Below are 26200 nucleotides of genomic sequence, written 5' to 3' on the forward strand. Positions count from 1 at the left end.
CGGCCCACTGACTGTGTAAGTAGGGCTTCCAATCCCGGTATTCCGGGATCCCGCACCTTTTTTCAATCCCGCTTGTTGCGGGATTGCGAGCACGGGATTCCGCGGGATTTGCATTCTGAACGATGCAACAGAAATTTAGAGCTGACTATAATTCATCAGCCTCCCATCTTTTTTATTCATCACCATCTCGGACTAACATACTTGAGTCCATAATCAAAAAATGATGAATGTTCATTAGTGTGGCAGGTACATTGGCAAATATGTATGCTTTGAAAGTATTCCGCCAACTAGCGTGGAAGCTGTTTGTTTGTATGCCTTTTCCTGTGGCTGAATATATTATCTCTAAAATTCGCAGTAGTAAGCAAAATCCATGTTATGTTTTCTTTGCTCATATTCTCAACAGAAAGCTGACCATACTGATTAAATTTAAAAAATAAATCATAATATTTAGTTTCCTGATTTTCGTGGTCATTAATGAAGGCATGTTTTTATTTTTCTTTATTTTTGACCCTATGGTTGATTTGAAATGTGGAAGTAGGTTGATTATTTCAAAGTGTAACCTTGTATTAATATTTTTAATTTTCATGCGGGATCCCGGAAATACCGGAATCTTGCGGAATTAAAAATATGCAGTCCCGGTACCGGTATTAAAGATAGGCTGCGGGATTGGAAGCCCTATGCTGTTGCTCTGTCTATTTAGTCCTCTTTAGCACTGCAACTGACTGGTATAGCTCTTCTATTAAGGTTTTGATATAAGTACAGTCACGGACTTTAATTGCTGAGCCATTTACGGTTTACTTTACATTGGACATTTCATACCGTTAGTATTGACATCCAAATTAGCTTGAACCTTAGGTGGATCAACAATTAAAGTCTGCGATCGTGCGTGAAGTATAGAGGAAATATTCGTGAGATCGATTCTGTTTAAACAATTTGTTAAGAGGGAAGAATAGCTTTTCAAATCTAACGAAATAACGGTGATTTTTCTATGAAATTTCATTTCGGGAAAAAACGGTTTCCACTAACTAAATCTTAACAAATCACTTTGATTTTAATTTCAATCGCTTCAGCATAATATATTCCAGGTTTATAGGTTTCGCTTTTTAGGGCTCCGTAGCCAAATGGCAAAAAACGGAACCCTTATAGATTCGTCATGTCCGTCTGTCTGTCCGTTTTTTTGTTTGTTTTACAAATTTTGAAAAAAAGGAAAACCTTTGAAACTATATTTTCATTGTGTCAATAACATACAAAAAAAATCAGGAGAATGGAATATTTAGAAGTGGAAAAACGTTTTCTCTTATTGTATGGACGATCTCGTGGTGCGAGCGAGATGATAAAACTAATAACATTTCGCGAGCACCTATCCGGGTGAGCCCGTAATGCTGATTGACCAGAATCGACCTTCGTTTATGTTTATTTGACTTTTAGTAGAAAAGGAAAGTTGATATTCAAACAAAGAGAATTTGAAATATTTACAAAGAAAATTTTGTAGCCATAGTTTTACTGCCATCTTTCGACTCATGATTAAAACTTTTAGAACGCCATTTGACCGGGCATAGGCTAAAGGTTGTGGTGCTATCGCTCGAAACGATGCCGCCATACCTTTGGCCTTTGATCTATTAGATGGCGCCACTTTATGATATTTAACAAATTTAACACATATCAGTGAAATAATAAGGGTCAAAGTCAAATGGCGTTCTATAAGTTTTAATCATGTGTTGAAAGATGGCAGTAAATTTACTGTGGCTACAAAGTTTTCATTGACGATCCAACTCTATTCCAAATAAAGTATAGAAATTTATATAATACTAGTTTTTCAGGTTAAGCTTTTCTTAATATTACTTAAGCTTTATTGTTACAATTTTATACAAGCGAGGTCATTGTGAAACTCGACTGACAAATTAGTATTATTTGTGTCATAAAATTAGTGCGTGACAAAATTATAAGAACGAGTGCGTTTACGTGCAATGTGCATCTTAAATCGTAAACATATTTAATTGAGCGTTACTTTATTTTCCACTTTTTTTATGTGACCTTTTTCCACTTTTGTGTAGTCTAGTCAGGATCACGAGCCCTTTTCACCATTATAGGAGAAAAAGTGTCCCAAAATTAACATACATTTTCCAAACTTTCCTTTTTGTTACCGCCATACAAAGTATATGGGGAAATGGTAACACAATAGAAAAAAAACCCTGGGACACTTTTTATCCAATTAGGAAAGCACAAAATTTACGAAAAAATACAAATCTACGAGTAGCATTTTTTTAAAGAAACGCTCAACGCAATCGACCGATACCTTTTGCCTAAAAACTTAATGCGTACTGTGTAGGGCGTATAAAATCATTAAAATTGGGACCCAAAGAAGTAATTAAACCATATGTGAAATGAGCGATTTGTTTAAATTCCCATCGCCCTTTCCCCTATCCCAAAGCATGTATAGTTCGTGTCACCCACGATGACGCGCAGATTTCTCAAATCTAACCTTTAATAATATTACAATACGAGTCAAGACATCCGTCGTCGTGAATGACACAATATAGATCAGTAAGCGGCGTTTTCCGTATTGTATGGGAAACGTTCTCGCTCGAGAATATTCCCCATAGTAAACGAAGAACGGCACAACTGTAAGTAAGCCTCATGTGTTTGGGTCCCCGTACCATACCTTCACCTCCAGTCCTGGCGTGGAATTCTGCTACCTTACACCGATAATAAAATAATATAAAGCTATCCCAGCTGGCATCGGGTTTCTAACAATACGAAACCGTATGAAACACCGGCTGCTCAGTGATTTTAGGGCTTCCATTCCAAAACTTTTTGCATGAACAATTCCTAACGTTACATTTATTGAAATTATCTGAGAAAATCATCAGGTTAATAAATAGGGACATTATATAATGATACGTCTCCGTACGGTTTTGGCACCAAGAAAACTTTGGCTGTTTTGGCATTTTGCTGGTCTGATGTTAAAATTTCCTATGGGACAGTCAATATTTTTCGCGATTTATGATCTAAACGTTAACGCCTTTGAGTAATTGCTTTACGTTCAGATACATGCTGTATATGTATAACGCCAAATCACTTAAGGGATCAACCTCTGACATTTTGCCAGCTTGAAAAAAAACAATATGAAGCTTTCCTGATAGTAGGAGAGAGAGTTATGGCAGCAAATTAAAGCTATGAAGTCATGAACTCCTTATGAATGTGTCATTTCATAGACGACAGTTAAACTCAACGACCACTATCTGATATAAATTACAAACCCAGACTTCTGGTAACTTTATAGGTTTGTTTCTAGACTTGTTTGATATTTTAAAATGTCTTGCCTTTTTCTAATACAAATGGTTAGCTCTATTATTAAAATCCTAGGTCCGGCAGCTCCAGCGATGTTAGTCCGAGATCAGATACTGAACAAGCGCAATAAGTTTACCTGAGAGGTTCACTTTCACTTTGATCTTTATTAACGGCTAGCTCTAATATTAAAGACCGGAATCTGAGGGGTTTATTATAGTACATAATTTGACCGTGACGTCATATATTCATACTTAATTGAAATGCTTGTCAAGTTGTCATAGAACAATTTGATCTGTCTAAAGTTGGTGAATTTTCCGCCACCTTGGTTTGCAATCTCGTCACCTGAATCGAAAGCGAAAACAATTCACGCTTCTAAGCCAGTGCTGCTCCTTACACTTCACGCTGGCTCTATTTCGCATCTGGTCTGCCATCTAGTGGCTTAAATCTAAAAATGGAAACTTGACATAATGCTTCGCGCCAATGAATAATGCTGCCTTCTATAGTTCATGCACGCTCACTATAAGTCCTAGTTATGGAAGCCCTAGCAATGTTAGTCCGCGCCCCGAGACTGAACAAGCGCAACACGTTCTACCTGAGGGGTTCACTTTCACTTTGATCTTCGTCTGCGGCGACAGCACACCGTAGTCCACGTCTTCGTACAGGTCCTGAAAAACAATGACTTCGTTAGCAAATATACCTCCATGGGGGAGAGCGAGTACCTACTCATTTTACTTCTTCTTCTTCTTTTTCAGCTTTTTCCCGGCCTAGCGCCAGGGTCCGCTTCTCTACTTAATCTTCTCCAATTTGCCCGATCTTCTGCATCCGAACATGTGTGATTGTTTTCTCTCATGTCCGCTGTCATGACGTCCAGCGTTTCTTAGGCCTACCGCGGCCGCGTGATCTAGGGCCTTGGACAGTGAGGCTGAGACATCTATTTCCGACGGAGTCTATTGGTCTGCGGCTTATATACATACTCATTTTACTATATTATAAAAATATCAAGCTGCTTAACCTTTGGAAGCCCTGGATTTAAATCCCGGAGCATGCATTCTTAAGTTATGCAATGTTAAGAAAACAATTAAGATTGAAAAGTTGTCTCACTGCTCAACGTCAACGTCCCGGTATACAGTCGCCAGCAAATATATCGAAGCGGTCAAGGTGTTCACAAATATCTGAACGAAACCTCTATATAACGACGTTAATGTGCATGTGTGGTATGTTCATGGCCGATACAACGTGCCTGCTCTTAAATTTCTTTTGAAGTTGAAATATCAATCCCTTCGGACTTCGTGCCTTGTGCATTTTATTCTATTGTGAGTGGACACTGACTGACTTTAATTTATATTGATTTAAACCAACACGATTTTCATTCATAATTTTAAAACGAATACGGGACTTAATCGCGTAAACTTAAGTTTATTATATGCCCTGACGTTTCGAACGTGACGTTACGTTCATGGTCACAGGCAGAGGGCGCATCAAGATGTTGATATAATTCCTCGCCAGTCTGCCTGTGACCACGAACGTCACGTTCGAAATGTCAGGCCATATAATAAACGTAAATTTACGCGATTAAGTCCCGTAATAGTTTTAAAATTATGACTTTTATTTGTGAGAAAGAAGACAAGAAAAACCTAAAATTAACAGCGGGCCCGCTCCCCGAGGAAAACCCAAATAATACATCTCACTGACAAGATACTGTTCAAACCCTTTATTATTTTCCGAGTCCAGTTCCGTTTTTTCTTAATTTTTTTCCTAACACGTTCAGATATTTTTGACCACCTTCGCCGCTCCGATAGATCTGATAGTGACTGTACATCAATATTTTTGTGTCTTGTGGTTTTATCTAAAAGTACTTTGAGAACAGCTCCGACCGCTCTAGAGCCGTAAGTTTGTTTCTATCAAGAGCGTACTGTTCTGGGATGTATGTTGGTTACCCAGGGATCTGATCTGTGACCATTATACACTGCCAATTCAGACTATTCCTTTCAGCTGTCTACGATAGCTACAACAAAAACTTGTGAACGACAAACGACTTGGAATGAGACTCTCGCAGTATGATTATTAAATGTTCTATCAGAGGGCCTACCGCGAACCACGTTCGACGTGTTGCCTCTCTGTCGCACTTGTAAATTCGTGCGTAAGTGTGATAGGGAGGCAACACGCCGAACGTGGTTCGCGGTAGGCCCTCTGTTCCTAATTTCTCACCTCGACCCTGTAACCAGCAGGGTTGTTCAGGCCCAGCTCCCGAAGTGTAACAGCTACGTCAGACGGCGTCCCGTCCGTCCGTCTGTTGAGGAACGCTACAGCATACGAGTAGTATTGTCCTTGGATGGGCAGGATGGGGCGCGACCAGATTTCGATGCCTCGATGCTGGAACATGAAAACAATAGGTATATTACGTCTATGTTAATACATGCTTGTATTTATAAGTTAAATATTATGTTTCCAAGGCATGAGCTGTTGCTCCGAATAAAGTATAAACTGATGTAGATATCATACACTAGAGAAAAAGTGACCAAGTCCACCGGTGGCCGAGGCGGGTATCGAACCCGGGTCTCTGCCACGGGTTTCCGCCACTCGTAAATTAAGTGATTGACGTTTAAAGAAGGACATAACTCAAATCATTTTTTGATTATATAGTTGCACACTAAACAATCATTTTTGATTTAAGATATATATTTCCACCCAGAAACACGAGCTTTTTCGATCCGGTAAAAAAAGAAATGCGAGAAAGAATACAGTTATAAAACTTGAATTGAAAATGTAACGAAATGGACACACGCTGGGGGATCTGATAAAACGTGTAGGTACACTTTTTTTTTCTTACTCGCGTTGTCCCGGCATTTGCCACGGCTCATGAGAGCCTGGGGTCCGCTTGACAATTAATCCCAAGATTTGGCATAGGCACTTAGTTTTTACGAAAGCGACTGCCATCTGACCTTCCAACCCAGAGGGTAAACTAGGCCTTGTTGGGATTAATCCGGTTTCCTCACGATGTTTTCCTTCACCGAAAAGCGACTGGTAAATATCAAATGATATTTCGTACATAAGTTCGGAAAAACTCATTGGTACGAGCCGGGATTTGAACCCGCGACCTCCGGTTTGCAAGTCGCACGCACTTACCGCTAGGCCATCAACGTGTAGGTACACTGTACCTAAATAAGTTTTTAGTTAGTTATTATCATGCGGAGGTTAAGAGCTGATTTGCTATGTAAATATGTATTTATTTACAAGAACAATTACGTGCCTACACAATCAACTACCTATTAAAGAGATTAAAATCTAGTGTACTCATGTCAAGTGTTTCATTACTTGGAAACTGTTTCTATAAAAAAAAGCATGATACTTCACAATCAGTCGATGACCGATTTTCAGACAGGATGTTAACGACGGTGTTTACCTAAATTAGACATGCTTTTTATAAGAAATCAGTTTTTTCTGAAGGAAAATAAACATGTTTAGTGTTCGAATGGACTTTGGTAATTTTTAAAGTTACCGTGCCATCGTGTAACTCACAGTAAATCGCAATACATTTTGATGTTAACGTATAATCAGTCTCGATACTTTTCAGTTACGCATAAAGAAAATACCTGTATTAAGTACGCTTATATGTACGCATATGCTTCCTATACTAAAGCATAAAACTTGGTTTGGGATCAAGTAGACAAAGTAATGAAATTTATGGGTAGTTTAGTAGATAAAAATAAGAAAAGGCGATCTGTGAAATAGACCTGTTAATGCCATTATGCCAAGCCTATAAATTAGGGCGACCACAATTGATAGATCCAAAAACTATCTAATCTTTCTATATCTAATCATTTAATAACTTACCTTGTATATTCTCCTGCCCTGAATCCCCAGCGGGTCCTGATCCACCTCAATAATCTTCCTATTCTGCAGTATGGCCTTGTACTCAGGCCGGATGGTCCGGAGATCCACACTCATCAGTAGAGGCGCTGCGAGGATGGCCCATATCGCGAACTGGGTTTTACTCTGCTCGTATGATAGGCCGAAGTTGCCGATGATAAGCTGGAAAATGAGAAAACAATGTTTGAAATATATGTGTAATGTCATATTCGCAATATCAGGCCAAATAATAAAAGCAAAGTTAATTTGGAATAGAGGTGGATTGTCAAAGAAAACTTTGTAGCCACGGTAAATTTACTGCCATCTTTCGACACATGATCAAAACTTTTAGAACGCCATTTGACACGCTATTAGGCGCCAGTTTTGATATTTAACAAATTTAACACATATCAGTGAAAGAATAAGAAAAATTATGAGTAAAGATAACATTAAAAAATAAGGTAATAACGGTTCATATCCCGGTCGATGTAAGTCTAGTGAAACTAACCGTGAATCATTCAAAACTGTTATGAGTGAAGATCTTGTTAGTTTAATATATGAATACTTCAAGTTTATTATTAATACAGTTCGTTGCATTGCTTTATAACGCGCAGTATATTCGTGCAACACAACACTTTTAGGTAATAGATAATAGCTACATCGATAAACTTTACTATAATTATTAGAACGTAAAGTAATTCAACGAGTCAGTTAGTTGAGAAATAATCCGATGTGTTTGTACTGATGGGACATTCCAAATAATTGTCGGGTACCTACACTAACCTGTTTGGTTTTATTAACACTTCTGGTCTAAGACTAAGAAGCTGATATTTGCTATGATAATGTTGAATAGCTTTATATTCAACGGTATATACTGGACAGAGATCAGTAGAGATTGGAAGGAGGTTTTTGCCCAGCAGTGGGACACGACAGGCTTCAAATAATAAATGATAATACTTAATACAGATTTCTGATGGTTATTAAGGTAGGCTGTCATACGTGTAACGTCCCCAGTAAAGCAGCCTTTTTGTGGAATGTCCCGGATATTTTAGGGAGATAATAAACTAATTACATAATTTCCCGTAATCAAATTTAAACGGTTGTATAATTAAGGAAATAGGATCAGCCCTAAACGGTTCTGTCTCTACGAGCTCCAGGCGCCAGTCCACGACGCACCAACCTTAAAAATGTCAGTGCTTAAAATGGAGACTCGACTGTCCAAAACATGCGAATAGGTAGTGAATATACTTATAAGACTACACAATTCTAAACAGCTTGTCCCATCCCGATGGTCATTTTCTATTGAAACACTACCGCAACCGAAAACTCGGGCTTTTCACCATACAAACTCAGTACCTGGAGCATTTCCTAGTTCTTACCATGTCAGGGTCGTTCCAATGTCCAGGCCCGGCATTCGGTACGATCACGTCCTGGTGGTTTCCATAGTAGTCTATGATAGACTCGACGGAGGCCCAGGAGTCTTGGATGTCGTCGAAGTTTCGCCATAAGTTGCAATGCTCGATGATGGAGGAGAAGTTTGGCTGGAATTAAGAAAGGATACGTAATTTATTGATTATTTAATTCAAAAGGCCGAGGACTAAGACCAAAGAGAATTTGAAATAGAGGTGGATTGTCAAAGAAAACTTTGTAACCACGTAAATTTACTGCCATCTTTCGACACATGATTAAAACGTTTAGACCGTCATTTGGTTTTAATCATGTGTCAAAAGATGGCAGTAAATTTACTGTGGCTACAAAGTTTTCTTTGACAATCCACCTCTATTTAAAGTTATCTTTGCTAAGACAAAAAAAAAGAAAGGAAAAAATAATAACTGAGTTTAATTTTTGACAAAGTCAACCAACCAAATGGTCATTGTGCCTAAGCACTCTAAGCAGCCCCTTAATTTTAGCTCAGTCTAATAAGATCTCGAGCGTGGACTTTAGCCTAACTTACACTGTAGAAATGACAGCATTTACCGCGCCATTCAGTACACTTACAACTGCACTTACAATTGAAATGATATAAATATCCGACCATACGGTATGTTGAACCGCTAGCGCCCGTAGGCACCCGAAGTATGTTTGAAGTAAAATCTCACCTGCATGTCCTCATAATATATATCTGATACAAAGCCCAACGCTAAGGTGTTTCCTTGGGCTTGGGTTGCGGTAGATATCGACCAGTCAGATTGACCTGTCGACCAAACTCAGGGTACCCTTGGTCCATATCAGCCGGCTGCAGTAGGATATATAACGTTTCATTTGCATTCCATATCTAAATACACCGGCCAATTGAAAGAGTTCACCATCAGTTCATCAGTCAGGTTGAACTTACGTGAATACAAGATACCTTCGCTCTTCGTCTGCAGGATAATTTAGGATAGGATATACGTTAAAATATCACCTGCATTCCAGCGTATATCTGATACACCGGCCAACTGCAAGAGTAGACCATCTGTCGCCCAGTCAGGTTGAGCTGGCGTCCAAATTCAGGGTACCCGTGGTCCATATCAGCAGGGAGGGCGTAGCAGCCGTCCAGTTTCACGTAATCCACGCCCCATGACGCGAATGTGGCGGCATCTGGGAAATAAATTATGAAACAATTGAATTCACCACGCAATAAACTGAAAGCTGAAGTCGGACCAAGTTAACTCTGCGTGATATTTTCAAAAACAAGAGTTTTATAAGGCGCCCGTTCGCCCACACATGGAATACTGTTCTCATCTATAGGCAGGGGAATATATAGATATGTAGCTGCGCTCTGCATTTTCTATCTCATGAATCTCTGGGATTAATCCCTGGCGCTTCTTTCCACGTATTTAAGTGTGTCACAAGGATCAATTTTATGACCTATCGGTCATCGGTACTTATACCTAATCATAATCAATTTAAAAGGCCTAGTTACTTTTAAAAACGAAAAACGAGGTATAGGAACCTTAAAATCTTTAGGCCGACTAGGGTTTTCGGAAAGTACAATTACTTTTTGTTCGTAGAAGTCGGTAACCTACCAAGTACTAAAACGTAAGAATATTTTAGACTGTCAAAATCATACTTAACTGGTTTATATCATAATTCATAATTTTAATAAGTAAAAAGGAAAAGTTACACTCGTATGCAGATTCACAAAGGAAATTGAAAAACCGGTCCGTCATAACAATGACACGTTAAACTGCATTAATGAACACATCAGCCGGCAATTAGTCATGTCAAGGCTGCGTAATTGAGGAAGGCACTCTGTCGCCATCGATCGCTCCTGACAAATTGTGCCACGAGCTGATTCCTGTACAATGTTTGTTCTATTAATTGCTCATGCTGGATGGTGTACCTAATAAGTCATATCCTCATATCAAAGAGAATTTAGTATAGAGGTGTATTGTCAAAGTAAATTTTGTGGTCAACTAAATTTTCTGCTATCTTTCGACACATGACTAAAACTCTTAGAATGTATTCAATATCAAACGGTGTGGCCATCTTCTCGAGTTTAGGCCAAAGGTATATCGCCATCTATTCGAGCTTAATGAGCTCTTGATTTTTGAAGCACGTTTTTTTCTTTTTTTGACAATACTCGTATCTAGGAAACCAAGCTTTACTCGGAAAACATGTAAAATTTAAAAATGCGCGTATTCCTAGAAGACGATCGGAAGATCCTAGCTAGATCGTTTTTTGCCCCTGAAACCCCTCATATAGCAAATTTCATCGAAATCGTTAGAGCCGTTTCTGAGATCTCCGAAATATACAAATACTAGAATTTCTCGTTTAAGGGTATAAGATATACTCAACCGAGTAGTAGCAAGGCCTCGACAAAACCTATAGGAAATTGCAAGCCCTAGCTAATGGACTTGCCCAGGAAACATGTCACGAGTGTTGCAATACGCCTTTGGACTCACCCGATTACACAATTCAATATACTATTTTAGATAAGATGATATATTGACCATGTATATGTAATATACATTACATTTAGCACGTCATATATTGCAACAAATTTAAATATGATATTAATAATATGTTAGACACTTTTTTATAAATAATTCTCTGAAGTCTTTTATAGAGTAGACCGGGTTTTTCTCGAATAAACTCTTGATTTTATTTTTAAAGTCCTTTTCTGGTAAAGTGGTTATATCTGTAGGCAGTAGGTTATATAAATACATTTTGATAGAATTTCCTTGCTTGTATAATCTCTTAGTTCTTCATTTAGGCACACACATCTGTTCTTTATTCCTCGTATTGTATCTATCAATATCTTTCTTTCGTTTCAAATTATTCTTATCCTTGTGTATTTCTAGAAGACTAATGTATATAAAAAGTGAGATAACGGTCATTATTCGGTCCTTTGCAAAATATTTTTAGCTGATTGACGCTTACGTAAGTTATTTAATATTCTGATTGATCGTTTTTGTAATTTTAATACTCTCTAGATATCTCCTCCTTTTCTCCATATACTAATTGCATAGTTTATATTAGCTTGAATGTATGTGTAATATACAGATAACAATGACTGTTTATTCAGTTTTAACAGAGCATAAGTTTCTTTAGAAATTTTCTTACAAATTTTGTCTATGTGGCGTGTATGACTAATTTTACTGTCTATTTCATGGGATTGAAATGTAGTTCTGGATTAATGCTTGCCAGTGTAGTTCATAACAGTGGTTTTATTTGTATTAAGTATTATACCGTTTGCTTCAAACCAGTTTCTAATAATAATCAAAACATTTTGAATTTTGTCTCTATTGTCACTTGTATCCCCTCCTTTTATTCCAACGTGCATATCATCCGCAAAAAGAGTCACCATTGCATCGTTTGGTAGACATGCTGCATTTAACACTTTATATTATTCCCATTGTAGTTTATTTAAGTGTATGATGAATTTAAAGTATGTATAATAGTTTTCATTTGAGAATGTGAAGACATTTATGCCATAAAATTATACCTGCTCACCTGTTAGATATGTTGGCTCATAATGGTGTAAAGGTTTACCCACACTGGTGCTCAAAACAGGGCTGCGTCAAAACCTCAAAACCGCAATAAAAATTTAATGGACACGACCACACCGGTAGAATACGCAATTTACGGGTTTTTGAAAGAAAAGGGGAGTACTGTTATTAGACCATGAGATGGTCTAATTGGCAAGTACTCGTATTATATGTCTACTCGTATCTTATCTAAAGTTGTATACTACACCCATTTTTAAAATTGTTACACTTATGATGTCTCAAAGTTTTTATTTCCATTCCGTTACTGAGTGGATCTGATATATGACTTTCAATCCGGAGATCGCGGGTTCAAATCCTGACACATACCCATGAGTTTTTCGGAACTTATATACGGAATAATATATCATTTAATATTTATCTTTTCGGAGAAGTAAAACATCGTGAGGAAAATGGCATACATCCGCGAAGAAATTCAAAGGTGTATGTGAAATCTCCAACCCGCATTGGGCCAACGTGGGGACTATAGCCCAAACAATCTCACGCATGCGAAAAGGCCTGTGCCCAGCAATGGGACGTATATAGGCTAAATTAATTAATCTTCCTCCTCTCCTCCTCTCATCTGGAGTTGCAGGCGTCCATAGGCTACGGATACTGCTTACCATCAGGCGAACCGTATGCTTGTTTACCACCGATGTAGTAAATAAAAAAAAAACAAAGACTACATGGCGGGAACGAAATGGAAATAAAAACCATGAGAGTCGTTTTTTCTCCTATTAGGATTGAAAGAGCTTGTATTTCTGAGTAGAAATACCATAAAAAATTCCGAATTTGAAAAAAGTGTAGTGTACGACTCTTGATACAATGGCCCAATTACGCAAACTCACACAACTACGAAAATTGAATACCGTCTAACGGGGTGAATGGGGACAGCTGGAGTGCGTAGGGACAAAACCTAAAATGAGATTTACCTGACCATTTCTTAATATCTTCCCACACAAATTGTATCATACAAAATGTACTATTATTTTCAATCGAATGATAGAATTTGTGTGGATATTAAGAAATTATCAGGTAAATCTTACTTTAAGTTTTTTCCCTATTCACCCCAGCTGTCCGTCCCTATTCACTCGGTTGACGGTACCTACCGTACCTATTATGTGTATTTGTCCAAATATAATAATATTTCATGAACATTTCATGACTTCCAGTGTGGACAGCACGCGATAAATGAGTCGCATCGCTGCGTTTACGCTGCGTTTTTGGAGCATGGTGTGGCCGTACCTTTAGACTAAAGTGGGGTAATAGTTTTACTAGTACGTTCATTTGTAGTCTGTCCATTGTTCGAAATGCAAATATAATTGAAATTGAGGATGACAAACGAGGTTTCTTGTTATGACGAAAATATAAATTGTTTATATTGTTTTATTATGTAACTTGAATGACAAGAATAAATAGTTATGTGATATTTTTTACGAAATACTGGCTTTTCTTTTTTTATACTGCGTCGGTGACAATCAAGCATACGGCTCGCGTGATAGTAAGCAGTCTCCGTAGCCTATGTACGCCTGCAACTCCAGAGGAGTTACATGCGCGTTGCGGACCCTAATACTCCGCGCCCTCGTTGAGCTGTGGCAACCTTACTCACTGGCGGGAACACAACACTATGAGTAGGGTCTAGTGTTATTTGGCTGCGGTTTTCTGTAAGGTGGAGGTACTTCCCAAGTTGGACTCTGCTCTAGATCTGGAATATCATCCGCTGTGCTGTGCACTACCACACAAAGCGAGATGATATTCACAATGCCCATACTTTAGTTAGTGCTTCTGGGCATTTTCCGCAAATCGACAACCATTGTGCCTATTTTGCGTGAAACGAAGTAGCGGTACTCTTACCACCCCAGCTCCTCTAGGAAGCCTAGCAAAGTTTTCAGGTTGCTAACTGCCTCTCTTAGTGTGCACGGAGTCCCTAGGTATTTGTTCCTGTATACTTCAACTTGTTTGCAGTCTAGGAGAATGTGTTTTGTCCCATGCTCATACCTTTCTTTTGGACGTAGTTTAAGGACGTACCCGGGTCCGGGTCTATGCTATAAAGATTAATGAAATTAATATTTGCCTCTTTTTTATATGAGCGTTCCTTTAAAAAATGCCACTTTCATTAATTTTGTGTTTTTTCTACTCAGAATCAGGAACTCTTTCGATCCTAACGGGGTTCAAATATGTTCTAGAGTTTTTTTCAATCGTGTTACCATTTCCCCATATACTTTGTAAGGTGGTAACATATAGGAAAGTTTGAAAAATGTATGGAGATTTTGGGACTCTTTTTTCGAAAATGAAAACGGCTCGCGATCCTGACGAGAAATAACACAAAAGTGGCAAAAAAGGTCACAATAAAAGTGGCAAAAAAAAGAAACGTTCATTTAAGCCCGCAGGTAGCATGCATGCCAATGTTACATAATGCCTTCGTTATGTAGCATTCTTTAATAATTAGTTTAGAAATGTTTCATAATATGAACATACATAAAGACAGAATATATTAGCTCATGCGTTAAAGCAGGTGAATACTGCAGTGTAACCTTTTGAGGGCCATCTATCATAATTAAAAACGCCAGGCACACGCCTACATAATTAGAAAAGTTTCATTTTAAAGCGTGAAGGATATTCTGACAGCATACGCAACAATACTTAGTTATAAGCAATAAACGTGATGGATGTGTGGAGTGACGAGAAAGGATCGGATTAAGAATGAGTATATAAGGGGAAGTTTGAAAGTAGCACCGGTAGCGGAGAAGATAAGGAGTGGTAGGTTAGCGTGGTATGGGCATTTAATGAGGAGGGATGAATGCCATATAGGCAAAAGAATGTTAGGAATGAATGTTGATGGACGGAGAGCGGATGGTAGACCCAAAAAGCGATGGATGGATTGTGTGAAAGAGGATATGAGAAAGAAAGGAGTGAGTGCTGAGGTGACGAAAGATAGAGGAGAATGGAAGAGAATAACATGTTGTGCCGACCCCACATAACGTGGGATAAGGGCAGGAGGAAGAAGAAGAGGACATTTCATACCGTTAGTATTGACATCCAAATTAGCTTGGACCCTAAATGGCTCAACGATAAAAGTCCGTGAGTGTACAGTACCCGTAGTGTACATTTATTCGATAGCGAAACGTGACGTTCGCGTTTACGTTCTCATTTTGTATGGTGTTTGAATTCCCAAAACGTTTCGCTTGGCGCGCTGTTTCTAAATGCCATACAAAATGAGACTAACGCAAACGCGTACGTCACGTTTCGCTATCGAATAAATGTACACTAGGAGCTCTGGATGCGTAAACAAAATCGTAGCGGACGAAACGCAACTGTCTTTGTCGCACTTATATGGAAGAGATATAGAGAGAGATAACTACGTTACGTTACCGGGCGTGAACAATTCGCATTTGTCTACGCACCCAGGCACGCTTAACTTAATGCCGTTAAAAGGAAAGGGGAAGGCCCTTCTTCATACAAACGTATTCCTCATTTTCCTATCTGCATATTGACATTATGGAAAATATTTTTCAAAATTTGATGAATATTAACCATAGCTATGTAAAATATAGGAGTGAAAAACTGATTTGATACAAATTTTTAAATGCTCCTAACTCTTATAATACTTAAAAATTCTAAAGAAATCAAACCTAAGGGCATAGCTATGGTTGTTATACAACAAATTGCAACAAAATATTTTCAATAATGTTAATATCCAGAGCGGAAAATGAAGATAAGGCGATTTGTAAGATAAGGCGATTTGTAAGATAAGGCTATTTGTAAGATAAGGCGATTTGTAAGATAAGGCGATTTGTAAGATAAGGCTATTTGTAAGATAAGGCTATTTGTAAGATAAGGCGATTTGTAAGATAAGGCGATTTGTAAGATAAGGCGATTTCACACAGGTCCTCTACTTTCGTTTTAAATATTTGGGTAAATAAGAGCAAGATGAGTACCTCCGGCAAGATGTCCAACGACGCCCGGGTACCCGGCGCACGTGAAATTACCGTAATCTTCGTAAATGCCGAACTTTAGACCCTTGCTGTGTACCTGTAATAGAACATTTTACTCATTAGTCTACGTTTATCTGAAAATCTGGATTCATAATTTGACGTGGACAAACATTTTTTTAATATACACCGTGGACTGGTAAAACCCGACAGACAACTAAGTATAACTATTTTAAAATAAATAAAATCGTATAAGAACTTATTAATTGCCATATAAATAGCTCATAATTATAGTAATGTAATTTAAGAACTAAATTTTGACAGTTATGGAATGACCCTTATATTTACGAATCTAAGACATACCGTTTAACTGATAGCCCTATATATAGGGTAAAGGCACCAGTAGTCAGCCTTATAACGCATTTTTAAAGTTTGTACTCTCGACGTTTCTACAGGATTAGTCGGATAAATAAACGCATGACATGGTTAGATCAAGTGTTTATTATAGTTTTGATATAAAGTATGTCAAAAATAACAATCCTCTTTATAATATCTATAATTATGATTAAACAAAAAATGGCACTTTTCTCCAGTAGTCAGCCTCTAAAATCCAGTAAGCAGCCTTTGTGTACCCAGTACTCAGCCCTTATAAACTATTAATAACAATGAAATAAAAAACACTATTTGTATTAAAGCTAACGATATTATAATATTTATCATTCCTAGGTAGGAAGCTAGAGTATAGGTAGGTCTAGGTACCTATACTCTTATAAGTAAAATTCTCATGCCACGAAATTTGTAGGCCATAGGTAAGTACTTAAAATTATTCTTGCAAACTAATAAACACTGTGTTTATCTTCTTATTTTTTATTAATGAATCTGTTTATTGAATATAATTCATTATTTTTAAAATCGGTTTAAAATAATTAAATGCTGGTGAAACCCGTGCAGGGGTCCGTTAGATATTGGAATATTTCTCAACAAAAGTATGTATACACTTTTGAACCTTATTTAAATGAGTTAAAGTTCATAATATTTGGCAGCGACGTACCAAGGAAGATAATGGCTGAGTACTGGATCCGTGAAACCCAGTGGTCAGCCGCATTAAAACGTTATTTCAAATGCGGCTGACTACTGGGTTTTACTTTAAATTGACTGAGACATGCCTAACTAAATTTGAAAATGTAAATGTAACGGTCCTAACGGTCGCATTGGATCGAAAATATAAAAAATAACTAATAACCCGAAAGTCAGCCGCGGGAGTCTGGGCACTGGATTTTTTGTAAAAAAGTGGTATCCAGTGGTCAACCTCCTCAATTTATAAGTTAAATATTGATATTTCTATTTAAATATAACGCAATTTAATAGATAAACTAACCAATAAACCCATCATTAACAAAAAACAGTAACTTTTTATATTAAAACATATTTTTTCTCACGCGTTAAAAGAACACCACGTGCAGTAAAAAATATGGCGGACATGACACTCCAGCTCTCGTCAACAAACATCACCTTTATGAACGAGTATATTTCCTCTCCCCGATACCTCACCGCACCTGCCGCGTTATGTATTAACGTATAAGGAATCAGAGCTCCTATTTGACTACACGCGATTTGGTTAATAGAATATACCAGATATTTATGACCAATAAACGACTTAAAAGGCTGACTACTGGTCCCTGGCTGGCCACTGGTGCTGTTACCCTAGTCCTCCTCATCATATTCGATGTCGGCAACCCTAAATAAACATTATGGACGTTGTCTAGCATGAGCCCTAATGTGGCTGGCCAGGCCGAACTTGCTCTTAAATACTCTATTGCACGTATGACAATAGTTGGCCAGCTGCGTTGAACGTGTACACGAACTGATAACCTTAGTGTCATATATATAATAATATATATATCAATCCATAACTGTCAAAATGTACTTCTTAACTTACACCGACTATAATTGTAATATCGTTAGTTTTTTGTTTTATTTGCTGGTTTTTTAATGAAACAATCTTAGAACAATTGCCACATAATTCCGAAAAAACCACAAAACTAATCATAACATGTTAAAATATGGTAATAATCTCTTAATCTAAATAAGCAACGCGATAATAAAAATGTTGGAACGAGGGTAATTATGAAGTAATGACTTAACTATTGTTCATTGTAATAAAACACATGAACATTGCGATATCTCGTTAGGAAGAACTAAAGGAGAACCAGAGGGCCTACCGCGAACCACGTTCGAGCTGTTACCTCTCTGTCGCACTTGTAAATTTGTACGTAAGTGTAACAGGGAGGCAACACGTCGAACGTGGTTCGCGGTAAGCCCTCTGTTCGCCGGATGATATCGGCCTGACATCGTCCGGTGAACTGGTAATCAGTGGGTCCCTTAACAGTAGCGAACAGTCAGATTTATGTGTAACTTGAGTTTATGTTCATTAACTGGTTTATCCGCCTAGAAAACCAAAATGGAGGTGGATATATTTCCTGGCGTAAATAAAATGTATTTCGTAAAAATACAGGAAACCCCCCTGAAAATAAGTTTTTGGCAAAAATTTGATTCTTGGTACAAGATTTTAGTGCTGACTGTACTTTTCTTTCCACAGGCTACTTATACTCATCGAGACAATTCTAAAAACCCCAAACACAATTAGGTTGCGTCGTTTTATCATAGAGTACCTATAGCCATTTCCTGTCTCCATCATCAGATCAGCTCGATGGTACCATAATATTGCATTGTTACGCGGCTTACATATGTACGAGTATGCAAAATTTCAGCTTCATCGGAAATTGAGAAGTGGCTGAAATTTAACTTGCAAGATTTGATTCGTACAAACGTACATAGAGGTACATTACAAGTTAAATATAAGCTTGTGAAAAAAAAAACAGATCTTGACGATCTTGCTCTTTCAAAATTTTGAAGTCCGTAAAAATTCGTAATTACCGTATCATACTTTTTCAAGGGTTGTACAGTAAGCATCAAATATAAAGTGACGGGCAAAGTGGTCAAATATAGCGTAACACACCTTTGTCGTCATATAAATAAGGATGTGTTCCGATATATTTGGCTACTATGCCCGTGCCCGCTACTTTATCGTGGATGCTGACTGTACCTACTTACTTACTTACTCACTTACTTACTCCGTTGGCTCAGCGACCCAAAATGAGACTTGGCCTCCGACACAAGACAGCGCCACTTTTCTCGGTCCTGTGCGACCTCTCGCCAATTGTCGACTCGAAGCTCGCGCAGAACCGCCTCCACCATGTCGCTCCAGCGATACCTAGGGCGTCCGATAGGACGTCCTCCTGCTAGGCGACCCAGGTACGCTCTTTTTACGTTCCGATCTTCGTCCATTCTCTCAAGGTGGCCCAACCTACTGGTTCTATTTTTTTTTTTCAAATTAATCCATAATTGTATTTAACTAGCGTAGTCACAGTAACCTTTTTGCCTGTCAGAAAAACCGTAACCACAAATTTATGAGCAGACAATCTGCCCATTGTCCGCATCTGTTACAAAACGACCAGCAAAAACGATATCTATGATCGTAACGATAATTTAAAGTCATTCACTTCTGGTGTAATAAGTTAAAAGTCAAGGGCGTTGACAACAAAGAAAAAACACTGTCCGTTAATAATACAATTATTGATTATATTTTTTCGGTACTTATAAAAGTTATAGCATTGATATTGGAGCAAAGATCAAATACGATAAACCACAATCTCCCTGCTTTACCTTAAGTCCGCCTTTTATACGATGAGTTTTCTTTTGTGCAATAAAGTTTAAATAAATAAATAAAAAAGTATTTGATACAGTAATACTAAAAATCATCGCTTTTGAAATAATCATGATTGTTTTGTTTCAGATGGGTATTCAATAAAATACAAGGTGTTTCATACTCAGTACCAGCGGGGCGACACTCCCCCTTTCGGGCAGTCTCAGCTCCGTCTGGCTTGTCATTGCTCAGAGCGAGCAATTATTAGGCTTGCGTGCACAACCACAGATAAGATAATGTCTTGAAATTCGACAACCCTAAATAGCCGAAAGCCATACATTTATGGAGTGTGGAATTAAGAGGAGTGGCATCTCTTATGGTAGAACTGTTCCAAAGTGTCCAGCTGTCAGCTATAAATAATAGTTCCAAATCTCTCCAGAGTAGCGCTAGAGTAGCTAAGAACCTAGGCGTTATTGACGGAGTGAATTGCGCTGTCTATGATTTGATTTTTTTGTTCAAGTACTTTAGGTATTGTAGCGCCACCTATTTAAAGTTTTTTGATGACACTTTTTGGTACATGGAGATTTCGTTCCTTATCTCCACCTTCCGTACATACATTAGAAAGGGTATACATGTCATTTCTGTACGGTAGTGCTATTATTATTCCGTGTCACTACTTTTCAACTAATGATGAATAATCTCTTGTCAATAATTCATTTTATCGCTGACTGCAAGTAAGTACTCTTCTTTCAACATGCAACTAATACCCATCGAGACAATTCTAATAAACTCAACCCAAACACAATAAGGTTGCGTTGTTTATCCTAGATGTCCAGTCTTCCTCCTCCTGTGTTCATCAGGTCGATGGTACCATAATATTGCATTGTCACCCAAATTACATACATATGTGTGTGATAAGTCTTAACTCAATCGAGTAATGGGAAGTGTATCTAATTTGGCTTGCAAGATTTAATCCAACCATACATAACATACACACAAACATTGCAAGTTATATAAAAGCTTGTAAAAATGGGAGTCATCCGTAGAAAAATGAATATCATGACAGTAGACCATCACGATCTTTGCAGAATATAATAATCATATCTAAGGGCCTTTCACAATGTCCAGTAAAGTATTGTATAGTTAATTAACAAATAAATTAACTGCCAGATAAACCTACCTTAAGTTGTAAAGATATTTATGTACCAGTTAAGCGTATTTGAAGATTGTGAAACTCCAACGATGACTATATTCGTCAGATAAGTGGAAAGTAACTTATTCAGGATTTTAATTGGACATTGTAACAGACCCTAATTATAGTAATATAGTCACTGAATTAGTCAAGAACAAAATAATGAGTATAAAATGATAACGCATGTGTAACACCAAAACAATTTGTAAACAGAAAGCACCGTTCCGAATCGTCAAGGCTCGTGTTGATTTCGCGAATTGCGAAATAATACATAATGATATATTTATAACGAGGTTGATGTTTCAATTTAAATCAATAGTAAAAGTTGTTTGACGAACGAGCGAGCTAGTTCCAAATGTACTTTCGCCATCATGAATCATGATTTAAGGAGTTATTAAAGGAGTTTTTTGATTCCAATTAAAGAAAATAAATGTTTGTTTAAAGATGCGTTTATTTTTCGTCTGCACGAGATCACAAATGAAACTTATAGCTTATAATTATTTTAGAAACAATTAATTACAGTAGGTATGTGATCTGTTAAGTAACTTGTTTCGCAGAAGATAAATATTTCGATGATTTATGATGGTAAGTTTTTATTTCTATACCAAAACAGTAAATTATAATTTTATGATATCCCTGCATATATTATACCAATTGTTATGGATACTCTTAACATTGGTTAGGAATTAGTTGGGCCGACTTTTTATGTTTTCGATTTTTCGTTTGATTTGAATAAAATGTACTAGTCGTCTTTGGATTTCACTCCCTCTAAACATCAGACAAGCTCAAAGTAAGTTTTCTTTCAAGCGGATGTTACGTAAGCATTTGCTAAAACAAGAGTTCAAATAATATTCATCAATATTATATTTATAGTATGTATGTGTATGTATGTGTGTCTTATATTTATAGTGTGTATGTATGTTGGTATTTATGTGATATATATGTAGTTTATAAGTATATTAGTTTGCATTTCTTTTTAATTCATTGATTTTTTTTCTCTCTGCACCAATTGTAAGTGTCTCTGTTTTGGCCCTATGGTTAACTGGCAGAGAATGCCATTTGGCATTAAGTCCGCCATTTGTAAATTGTTGTATATATTTTGTGCAATAGTTTAAATAAATAAAATAAAAATTTCGTTGGTTTAAAAACTACTCATTCTGGGCGAGATAATTACAAAACCCCAATTTGCCACAAAAAAAAAATTCCTCTGCAGTTTTCGTCTGAACTCAGAGGAAGATTTTTTTGGGACAAATCTACAGTGAAATTGTGCTCAAATTTTAATCAGTGAGCCTAATGGGTGAATGAATGAGTGTTGTTTATTGATAACCAATATAATGGTAACTACAAACTAGAGATGTAACAGATAAAGTTGCGTTTATAATATTAGTCTTAATAAACCTTTAATAATTAACATTGCATTTTATTGTTCTGTTAAATGCAAGTTAAATGCCAGAAGCACTGATGAAACTGCATCGACATTGCACCATAAATGTTGCAATGTTTGATATATTTTCTGTAAGTCTGTACCGAATTGAACATCTTGAAGGCTTTATGATTGTTTGAAGTTCTATTACATATCCAATCAACACATTTGTTGAAGGTTTGTTCAAAGACTAGCACCACGGTGTATATTTAAAACATGCAACAACATTAACACATAGCTCCGATTTGAAAACATATTCCTATTCATATTCTAACAAAAACATAAACTCTTATGTACATCTTCTTTTCCTACCATGCCCTAGCGGGCATCGGTGACCACCGTTGCAAAGTCTTTTCTATTCTTGGCCAGTCTTGTTAGCGTGGCCGCATCTTTGATGTTTATCCATTTTTTACGTTGTCGAGCCAGATCATCCTCCTTCTTTCCCTTCCCCGTTTTCCCCCTTCTATTATAATTTCCAACAGATTATACTTTTCATGTAGATGTCCAAAATATGCAATCTTTTTCCTCTTAACCTTGGCTAGCACTTCCTTTTACTTCTTCATCATTTTTAGGATTTCTATATTCGTTACTCTTGCGGCGCATGATACTTTCAGCATACGCATGTACAGCCTCATTTTGAAGTCCTCTACATACTATAATAAAATTATTTTCCAAATATATATATTTGTCAGAAACTCAATGACCCAAACATAAGTAGCATCTGATGAAACTTTACCGACATTGCACCATAATGATTGTTGCAATATTCAATATATATTCTGTGCCGAATCGAACATCGAAGGCTCGGTGAGCCGAGTTCATTTAAATGCCTATCGACGGGCACTAGCCGAAAGGGTAGCAGTGCGAATATAAAGTTCGGTGTACATTATTGAATAAAACAACTAAGATTTATCGTGACTTATTGTTGGTGGGATTACCTAATAAAAAACTATTCGATGTTAAGTTGTCGCATTTAATACAAGCCACTTTATAAAAAAAGTCATCAATTTCAATTTCTTAATATTAAAAGTGTTATTATATATGGAAATTAAAATAAAAACTTTTTTAAATATGTTTGTCACAAAACGAAAATTTCCCAATCAGAGAAGAATACACTTTGTCACCTCATAGAGTCCCATGAGGAAGGCTCGACGTACCAAAGTATAAAGGGCAACCTTTGATGTCAAAGACAATATAAAAATGCGTATTTTTAAAGAATCATTTCACAATACATTACTTCCAAAACTATGCCCGTCTGGAGTAAGGTAGAGCTTAATAATCTCGTAAACTTTTTGGCTTGGGTCGGTGGAGTGAAAAAAGTTCACCTGACATTAGCTCGACTACAACGGGACTGTCCTCCCATCTCTTTTTTATATCCCGACGGTGACAAATAAGCGTGCGGCCTGCCTGATGTTAAGCAGGCACCGCAGCCTATGGGCACTTCACTTACAAATCAAGTGGAGTCGACCCTATAAGCTTACAAGGATTCTTCCTTGGAAGCACTGGAAACCTTACTCACCATCAGGAACACAACACTACTCACCTTAAGCCAGGTATACACTTGGGAACAAATGCCGTGTTATCCCCTAGTGTATCCCTGGCTTAAAGTAAGTAGCATATATTGCTATTATTATTAGGGCTCTAGTCTTCTGTAATGTCCATAAGGTCTACACATGTTTTTGTGCATGCATTTAAAATGATGGCCTACTGGCCTGGAATTTAATTTTAACATTATTTAATAATAAAAAAAGGGAGTGATCCTCAACAACTGTATGTACCGGCCTCAGCTCGGATCACGTCGTGCGCGTGCGACGGTTGCGCCAACTCGTGGGAACGCGCGTTTCGAAACACTGCGCAATGTAATGATAGCTAATAGCTTCCTGCATCATCCCTGACGTAGGCATATGTCAATCATGCAGAAATAGGGCGCTTTTATGTGATTAATCAGAAGTTCAGAGTTAGGAAAGTTAGACCGATGAGTAGTAGCCGCGTGATGAAAATATTGAGAACTGCATTGCTAGTGATTGTTTTAAGCATCCATATTCCATGGGCTACGATGACCCCTTATTCCCAACAGGCGGCTTGTCTGCTCGTTTGCTGACACAGTACAAAAAAACATTATTTTTATTTCGACATATATTGTGTGAGCGGGTTAGGTAGGTAAAATGTCGCCATTTGGTCTAAAATTTGTAGGGTTTTGAAGCAAACCCTTTTCATGAAATCAAGAGAGTTACTTACTCCCGTTTAAAATTGTAATTGCGGCTCTTTTAGTTTTACAAACATTTACAATACGACAGTTAAAATTAATATATTAGTGGTTCTTTGAAATTTCATAACCTGATAATTCTAGGCTATTCTCAGAAAATTGACAACCCGAAATAAGATCATGCGTAAACGCGTTCATTGTCCCATTATCATCTCAAGTAGGCTCCGCACTTTACTTGCGTAGCACGTCGTGGGAACCGATCTTACAAGGTCCACAGATATATCACGAGATACCTAACTATGTTTCATTTATTCTTATTGTTGAACAGCCATTGTTGACTGTTCACAGCGCTGTAAGGGCTGTTTCAACACTGATTGTGATCTGGCGAAAAAATGGTCATTGTAAACGATTGAGTTACATTGTTGAGATAGGAATTAGGTCCTTTTTGTGGTCCATAGTTTACTCCCTTAACGGCTGCGGTGATTGTTTCGCAAGAGATGTACTTTACAATCGTGGTACGCAATTAGGTAGTTGCCTGCGAAGTTCTATTTCTGTTTTGCATTCAGTTGTCAATTAAATACTCTTCAACGTCAAGATATATGCCTTTTTATTTGTTTTTCTAGTACTTTAAGACTCAATACAACAAAATATTTCGGTAGTAGTTTAGACCCTTCTTAACCTATAGAAAAGAAGGATCTTTAAACCAGTGAAATTAGCACTCACTTTGACCAATGTAGTGCAAAAACTAAGTTAACAATCGCGTAAATTAATTCTTGGACTTTTAAAAATGTCTAATCTATTTTAAGATAACGAAAGATGGAATTGAAAAAATATGCCATAAAAGTTATTTTAGACTATTATGCATGCACGTATAAATGCGAATGTACTAACAGCATTTATCAATGAATTCATTCATAATTTCTCCATGCAATTTCGCTGCTCACTGTACCTTCACATGTAGTTACTATACTGAAACACGTTTCAATGTTAAGGTCTAACATGGCTCATCTTATCCTATATCACCTCCACAACAGTCATACCTGTCTGACTCAATGGTCTGATATTCACAAATATTTATTAATATTTTGGATCCGGGATTTTGAGTTTGCGATTAATATTAGGATTTTGGATACATTCTTAAGGGGCCCACTGATTACCAGTTCACCGGACGATATCGGACTATCAACTTTATTCGCGATTGTCAGCTTTTGCGAATAGCTGTGACAGGCCGATATCGGCCGGCGAACTGGTAATCAGTAGGCCTCTTTAACCTTTTCAACGCTTTTCCACACGTGTCAAGAAATGCCATGGACGCCAAAAAGTTAACTGGTGAAGAGCGAATATGAAGCTTAACTGACAGTAGGAAAGTCGCTTTGACAACGTCCGCCATAGCCTTTTTAATGGCCATTGGCGTCGCGGGCACGACAGACGATGACCGTTTTAGTGGTCTTTGGCGTGGAAAAGGTTAAACTACGTCCAAAAGAGAGTTATGGGGTTCGTGGCCACTGTGAATGTGATCCCGCTTTGTGTAGTTGAAGCACAGCGAATGTCATTCCAGATCTAGATCAGAGCCCAACTGGGGAAGTACTTCCATTTTGCAGAAAACCGCAGCCAAATAACACTAGACCCTA

The 26200-nt window shown here is 37.5% G+C and overlaps 1 protein-coding gene across 2 annotated transcripts in view; it reads right to left on the reverse strand.

Annotated features, from left to right (window-relative positions):
• LOC133525151 (alpha-N-acetylgalactosaminidase) overlaps positions 1-26200 on the reverse strand; it is a 126097-nt gene that overhangs the window by 3472 nt on the left and 96425 nt on the right. The window contains exons 4-9 of one of the 2 annotated variants that reach the window (XM_061861414.1): positions 16049-16142; positions 9545-9720; positions 8520-8681; positions 7126-7323; positions 5500-5664; positions 3880-3956 (exon numbers count right to left, since the gene is read on the reverse strand). In XM_061861414.1, coding sequence (XP_061717398.1) covers positions 3880-3956; positions 5500-5664; positions 7126-7323; positions 8520-8681; positions 9545-9720; positions 16049-16142 — 872 coding nt within the window. The remainder of the gene's footprint in view (positions 1-3879; positions 3957-5499; positions 5665-7125; positions 7324-8519; positions 8682-9544; positions 9721-16048; positions 16143-26200) is intronic. The other variant, XM_061861415.1, reaches the window with a different exon arrangement.

The sequence above is a fragment of the Cydia pomonella genome, chromosome 14 (assembly GCF_033807575.1).
Source record: "Cydia pomonella isolate Wapato2018A chromosome 14, ilCydPomo1, whole genome shotgun sequence".
In the NCBI taxonomy this organism is placed as follows: Eukaryota; Metazoa; Arthropoda; class Insecta; order Lepidoptera; family Tortricidae; genus Cydia; species Cydia pomonella.